This window comes from Gavialis gangeticus, unplaced genomic scaffold (genome assembly GCF_001723915.1).
Source record: "Gavialis gangeticus isolate Ggan-Ray unplaced genomic scaffold, GavGan_comp1, whole genome shotgun sequence".
Lineage (NCBI taxonomy): Eukaryota > Metazoa > Chordata > Crocodylia > Gavialidae > Gavialis > Gavialis gangeticus.
This window is the reverse complement of record NW_017729004.1, coordinates 1,164,702-1,171,991: the sequence shown is the minus strand read 5'-3', so window position 1 is coordinate 1,171,991 and position 7,290 is coordinate 1,164,702. Positions and strand designations below refer to the sequence as shown.

Here is a 7,290-nt window from a genome sequence, read left to right as displayed (position 1 = left end):
GCCACGAGGCATGCTGAAAGTACACTGTCATAAACTCTTCTCAGGGCATCACTGTGATCAAGGTGGTTCAGCTGACTACTATATCCCAGTTTCTTGTTCTACCACTTTATCAGTTATTTGCTGCTTGTGGGAATGCAAGGATCTGGCCATTAGTTTTTAACATTAGTCCCCAATTTAAAATGGATTTTGAGCAGTTCCCCTGCAGTTAAGTGTTTCCTCTAGCTCCACCTCACTAATTAGTGAGAATTTCTAAACGAGATCATAGGAAGAGATTAAGAATTGGAGAGAAACTTTTCTGCAAAGATGCATCTTGGTATTCTCATGAGTGTCACCAAAGGTCACCTGAGGCATCCAAAAGACACTGAACCACTTCCCCGGGGGGGATGAACTATACTTAGAAACTAAACAAAATGTCTGTAGCAATAAGTTTCTTGCCTGCACTAGCATCTTCTCAATGTTAATGAACATTTCCACATTACGATCCATTCGGGATGGGTTCTGAAGGTCAAACCTCCGCCTGTAAGTGAAGAATATAGTTTACAGAATGAGACAAAAATGATGCTTTACATTAATACAGCATTAATACAAGACAGGTTTGTGCAGTTGCTGCACATGAATGTAGAATTATGAACACATATGTTCAATATTTCAGCCCCGATGTTGTACTTCTGCTTCCCTTAAAAAAAGTCCCCATATAAAAGAAAAAAATTGCAGAGATCGTGTGACCTGTTAACACCAAACTAAGACTGAAGATAGCCAACATGATCAGCAAGGGCAGGTAGCCAATTAACTATATTACTTTGGCCTCCACTGGGATCAGACAGAATAGCAATTAAACAGAAGCAACTCAGCTGCTGGAGACATGGCTCATGTTTGCATCAGCGACTGATTAGAGGGGAACAGTGGGAGCACAGGCAAACAGACAGTCATGTCTCTAAACATTTCCCATTGTGTTCACTAGCCTGTCAGCTGGAAGTTCAAGTGGTACGGCTCAAATCCACTACTGTACTTTTCTGAAGTAGGTATATATGGCAGAGAAGGTTGAGGAAGGGAGATTTACTACCCCACACATAGTGCACTCAAAACATTCACCCTTGCATTTACCTGGGATCTACAGTCAATTTTCAAGTGGGAATGTCACAGTAAATACAAAAATCACTGTCCTTGATTTAAACACAATTTCTTGCCACTAAATTTGAGCAACATGTTTTAGAAAGCAACTTGAATTACAAAGATATACAAAACATGTCCATTTGCACAATTTAAGTGCATTTTCCTGCTATTTCTGGACTAGCAAAACCAAGAAAGGTAGTTCTCCAAGCCAGATCATTCAAAAACAGAAAGACAAGTACCACTAAAAACCTCAAAGAATCACATCTGAGATAAAACTGCACACAATACCATTGAGTCAAGTCAATGAGGGAACATCCCAGGCTCAAAAAGTCTGAGCCTCAAAGCTGATTTTTCCAGTGCTGTTTTCCTCCCCGCTTCACATGGACAAGAATAACACCACACACTAGTTTATGACGAAGCAGCAGAAAAAGAGATGGGCAAGTGCCAGAGCTTTGCTTTCACTAAGATTTCAGCAACTGGAAAGTAAATTTGTTGGAAGAAGAAAAAATAAAAGAATAGTTACTGTGTGAAAGTTACTTGAGCTGCTTTACCATTAAAAGCTCAGGAGGTAGCAGGAAAAAAAGAAAAGTATCATTCCATAGATCCCAGCCAGATACCCCATACCAGGTTTTAGCAATGCTGGAAGAGAGGAAGGTTTTTAGAGCAGTTCAGTTCATGGCAGCTTCTTGAACAAATTTAAGAGACATGGTAAAATCCACACTAAAACAATGTTTTGGTACGGTTATTTTTGTAATACAGCCTTTTGATTTACTCGAGGCTGGTTGGATGGCTTCCTACCCCAGGAATAATTCAAGGCCTACCTAAAAGATGGAGAGAAACTAAAACTAAATGGAAAAAGCCCTCTGCCATCATTCTGAGTCAGTACCCCTTTTATATTTACTATACTTTCATCCTCAATTGGAGATTTTGCATTTTTCTTAAACACAGCAGCTTACCATCCTTGTTCATTCTTATACTTGTAAGCAGCACCAAGAACGTGACATAATGTGCCTCCAGCTTTGAAATCCAGGAAGCACTTTGCCTAGAAACAAACAAAAATGAGAAAGATGTAACACTAAAACACTCACATTCATGCAACATAATTTTACATGCACTACTCTCATACAGGACAGAAATAAAAGTTCTCAATCATCATTACATTTTTAGCTAGACCTTGCTTTATAAAGGCTTTACTCTTCACTCCTTCTAAATTAACGTCATTTCAAAAATAAAGTTTGAGTCTACACACAAAGATCAGTTGCATCCTAAGCTTTACCCCAACACATTCTATCATACTGCCAGAACACCACCAGCCTGGTGCAAGATTCCTCCAATACTATAAAAAACCCAGAGTTTTGGCCTTCGTCCCCCTTGACTGGGAAACAGGGAAGCTCAGCATTCACTTAAAACATTCCAGCTGTTCTCCTAAAGCGGGATCCTTAGAAATGCAAGCAGATGTAAACCAACTGCCAGAGTGAAAAGAATTAAGCTGATGTGCTTCACTTCAGAAGCAGGATTGTGGACAGCAGGCTGCTTTTTTTTTTTTTTTGGAAAAAAAGTTTAGTTTGCAAAGATCAGGAAAAAGTTCTCGTACAGGCTTACTGAAAAGTACTAAATCCAACTCCTTTTAGGCCAGAAATGGAAGCACCATTCCACCAACTAGCTGAACACACTGTACACAATACACTGTGCAAAATGACATTTTAGATAGAAATACAGAATTGAGACTAGAACTGCAGCAATGAAGAGACCAAAAGGGTCCGTTAGACCCCCATTTAATCCACTCCCTCCATTTCATGTAAGACCATTGTCTACAGCTGACTTTCCAGAGTTTTGGTCAGTCTTATCTGAAATTGGAAAGCATACTTCAGAGTGTAACCTTATTTATGAGGCTTACTAGACAGTTTAACATCCATATCTGGGAGAAGCAAACATCTCTGTCTGGAAAGGCAAGAAATGGCAGACATTCAGAAAGTTCAATTACAGGCCAAGACTTCAAACAGTCAGACTTACGCTCACAGAAAATACCATTCCATTTAACTGAGTTTTTAAAAACAATAAGACAATTATAGCTAAAATGTTGGCACAGGTGTTATCATTTGGAGCAACACACAGTGACAGCTTTTAGGAGCTAACCTGTTAAAAAAAGCTATTTACAGGATATAAGGAGGCAGTTTGGGTAGCCTGAAGCAATCTATATACAGGAGCCCTAGATGACAGAGGGAAGTTTGCATTCTGTAATTCCTGACTGTGTCAGAGGCAATCTTCAGATCTTACCTGTAACTTTATTTGTCATAAACTTCAAATTAATCTCATTTAAGTAATAAAAGACTGTTTATACATGTTTATAACAGGTGGGTCTACCTTTATTAACTATGATGCACAATTTCTCATTTCTAACCCAAATAACAGAGCTTAGCAACTGCTAAATTTAAAAAGCGGCAAACAACTTAGGCTGCCTTTTAGTAATTTTCTAAAGGTGAGTTTCACCTGCAAAGAAACCTGGTTATATACCAGAAGGTTTGATTTTAAAAAGCATCTCCTCTCTTAAGTAAGCTTCAGACACAAAAACAGAACTCTCTCCAAATATAGGGATGATAAAATGAGGCAAATCAATCAGCTAGACTTGCTTCCACAAGAATCTATATTCCCTTGATGCTCATCTCTGACTAACATTAGAGAAATACTGCAATAGAAGGAGAACTCATGTTATATTATTTACTTGCTATTTACTTGTTTGCTATATTATTTACTTGCTTAAGAGTGCAAGGAAGAGCTTGCCTGTAATTCAAGCCATACCTGCCTCCCCTCCATGTATAAGCTTACAGAATACACACTGCATTTCAGTATTAAAAACATCCCCACACAGGAAATAAACATTTTCAGATTCCTGAGCAGTTCAGCATGTCAGTCCTGTGTCAACCATCTTAAGTTATCCTTTAAGTACACCATGGTATCTTGCTTTCTGCCAGGCCACAGAGCCACATGCAGGGAGACTGTCTCCTGTACTCCCAGTGTTTCCACTACTGGCACCTAAACTTAAGAGAAGGAACAAAGAGGATGGAAGGTAGGAGACAGGGCTGTGGTCTGGGGGATTTATTAGAGAGGACGCAGGGAAAGAAATGGGTATAGAAGAGGGCGACAGGGCAGGAAAACTGAACTGCTAAAGCACCTCCTCCCCTAAACACTGGAACAGAAGCCAGGAGACTTCAAGTTGTAGTAGACCCTCTGGGTCAGCAACTCCCAACATGCCCACTACAAAGCATGCGCCTCCTCACCCTCCAGAGCCAGGTGACACATGCAGAGAGCTCACATCAAGCATATTCACACAAGCCTGTGTAAACAGTTTGCTATTTGGAGCCAAACTGGGAAAAAGAAAAGAAAAAGGTTCAGATCAAACTGACACAAGTATTTTGGTTGTCTTTCACTACAACAGAGACATCCCAGTCTGGGCATCTTGACTAGGGATAGAAATGACACAAACAGATCAGAAACCGATTCTAATCTATAACAAAACAGAAGTTCAGTGCACATAAACAGCTTTCAAAATGCCTGAAACCAGTTAAAGATAGACCTGGATGGATGCAGCATTGACTTAACTGATTTAGGTTAAATCGGTTTACTGAACTTCAGTCCCAGATCCCCTCCAGATTCAAGTTAACTCACAGTACCCCAGCATCCCAGGATGCTTTGCACCTCCCCTGCAAACATTCCCTCAGGGTGGGCAGGCTAGCCTTGGCCCAAACTGTCTGCTCCACCAAACAGCGTGGCGTGCTCTAGCACCCCCTGGCTTCTGGCCTGGGCCACTGCAGGCATGTAGCTGCATTTCTGGAATCAAAAGTGAATGTCTGTTCCCTTGCTTTATCGGTTCAACCCATGCATCTTAGACTAACCTACAGAGATTAAACTGATTCGGCCTCAGGCCTTCTGACTGTCTGTACTTAGCCATTAAATCACAAAACCAGAGGAGTGCCCACCCCCTTTCACTCAACAACCTAGTTGTTAGGGTACTCGCCCAAGAGTGAGAGATTCATTAACCTGCAGATCTCATTTATCCGCAGAACGTGCTCACCCCCTGCCATGGGACACTGTGGAGGAGGTGCTCTCAATCTCTCTTGCTCATGCTATTCTTCCTCTGTAAAAAAAGGAATATTCTTTGAAGCAAGAACTGACCCCACTTTTCAAGCATAGTACCCAAGCTGCTCAACCTTTTCCTTGTTTTACTGCAGAAAATTCAAAGATTCACATTTTCATGAAACAATTATCTTCTGACCAGCCTTTCTTAGACTGGCGTTTTATGAGCAGCTGACTTCTGGGGGCCAAGTTGAAAAGGCCATACTGGTACGACAGCTATCAGATCATGGTTTGTGTTGGGAGCATTTCAGACCTCATTTCTACCCAACTCTTTAGAGGAAAAGGGGTCATGTTCCTTTACAAAGGGCTGTGTGACACTCCAGGAGCATCTGGCAAAGCAGGGCTGATGCCAAGCTAGAAAGAGAACGTTTCTTCACTTTACTGACAAACTTTCTATATCTCATGAGTTTGTATGGGAACTAAAATGAAGCGCTTTGTATATTAGGACTAAAATTGCTAATAGATTTCAGAGGAATTTGGAGAGAGACTGAATTATCCTGGCCTAAGAACAATGTAAACAAGACTTCTGCAAGCACTTAATTAGGGATAAGGATGGGGGGAAGGGCTGCTCTTGGTCTACCATCTGTTTGGTATTGCAGAGGAAACAAAAAAGGTAAAGAAAGGTTTCAAAGCTGCTGCACACACCTGCCAACTCATTTGCCCACAGTAGTCCAATCCTACTCTTATTTAGAAAAAAATAAAGGAGTCTTTGTTGTCTCGGAGCAGGACAAAAGGAGTCAGGACAGCTGGGTTTTCTTTCTGCCTCTGCCACTGGCTGAAGGCCTGACATTGGACTCACTATATCAATGTATCCATTAACAGCATGGGGCCAATAGCCCCTGTCCCCCAACACCTGGGGTACAGGTACTAGTTGTGACCCAAAAATAATTTGTCCCAGAACTGTGACCGGTCCCAATGTAGGGCAAGAGAATTCCTCGAGGCCAGATGTGAGGTACCCTGGAGGTACATCTGACCCTCGAGGCCAGATGTGAGATTTGGCTAGGTGATCATGTAGAGTGGCAGCCAGAATCAGTGTCCCCATCTCCAGCAGGAAGCAGGACTCTGTGTAGCTCAACTGCTCCAACACTAGCACCAGATGCCTCCTCCCTGGACATGCTCTGCAAAGGCTCTTCTTCACCGAATAAGCTGTACGTTTGGGTACCACTGACCACAAGCATCAAGTGGAGCCCAATACAAAGCAAATGGCTGTCAAACACATTCAAAGGTGAGACAGAGGTAAGGCTGCTCCTTTGGGTTTATCAAACAGAAGCAGAGATCATATCAGAGCCACTCAAGTCGGCAGCAGAGCCCTGCAGACTGAATTATTGCAGGACAGCCTCAAGCCAGACAACATAACCTGGGGCAGACAAACCACCAAGCAGCCTTGCTTCCTCCTCAGTTGTGGAGCGGGTGGGTAGCAAGTAGAAGAAACCAAGCAAGAAGGAACACAGACAGAGAGACACACACACACACACACACACACAGGATGACATGCACTACCAAGCAAACTGAATTTTTGGTTGTAGCCATATTGGTCTAAGGACAGAGGCAGGCAAGGTTCTTTGGGTAGATGTGATATGTTTTATTAGACCAACTGAATAGTTGGAAAAAAGATCTTTGCAAGCTTTTGAGCGCAGTCACCCTTCTTCAGGTATAGGGAGCCTCTGCTGATGTGCTGAAACACCACAGACACAGTCTCCACATGCACGAGTACTGGAGCACGTACCAAGGTATTACACAGCTAGCACAAAGACAGTGAAGCAGCTGCCAGCCACTGCAACTCCAATGGTAATATGAGGATAGCCACATGCCAGTGTATTATCAAATCCTGTGACCAGAGCACACGAGTGCCAACATGCTGACCCACGCTCAGGAAGGAGACTTTCCCTCACAAACGTCATCAAGAGGAAAGGACCTACCTGGAAAACCAGACCATTACTAACATGCACGTACAACAGCTCTGAAACCGTGCAAAACAGCTAAACCAGTAAAGGTGTAAGTTCTGCTGGCAATGAAGCAACTGACTCAAAAAAAAAAAAAAAA

At 42.2% G+C, this 7,290-nt stretch overlaps 1 protein-coding gene across 1 annotated transcript in view; it reads right to left on the bottom strand.

Moving 5' to 3' along the window:
- SMARCC1 (SWI/SNF related, matrix associated, actin dependent regulator of chromatin subfamily c member 1) overlaps positions 1–7,290 on the bottom strand; it is a 200,010-nt gene that overhangs the window by 184,836 nt on the left and 7,884 nt on the right. The window contains exons 3-4 of the mRNA XM_019507918.1: positions 2,070–2,155; positions 436–517 (exon numbers count right to left, since the gene is read on the bottom strand). Coding sequence (XP_019363463.1) covers positions 436–517; positions 2,070–2,155 — 168 coding nt within the window. The remainder of the gene's footprint in view (positions 1–435; positions 518–2,069; positions 2,156–7,290) is intronic.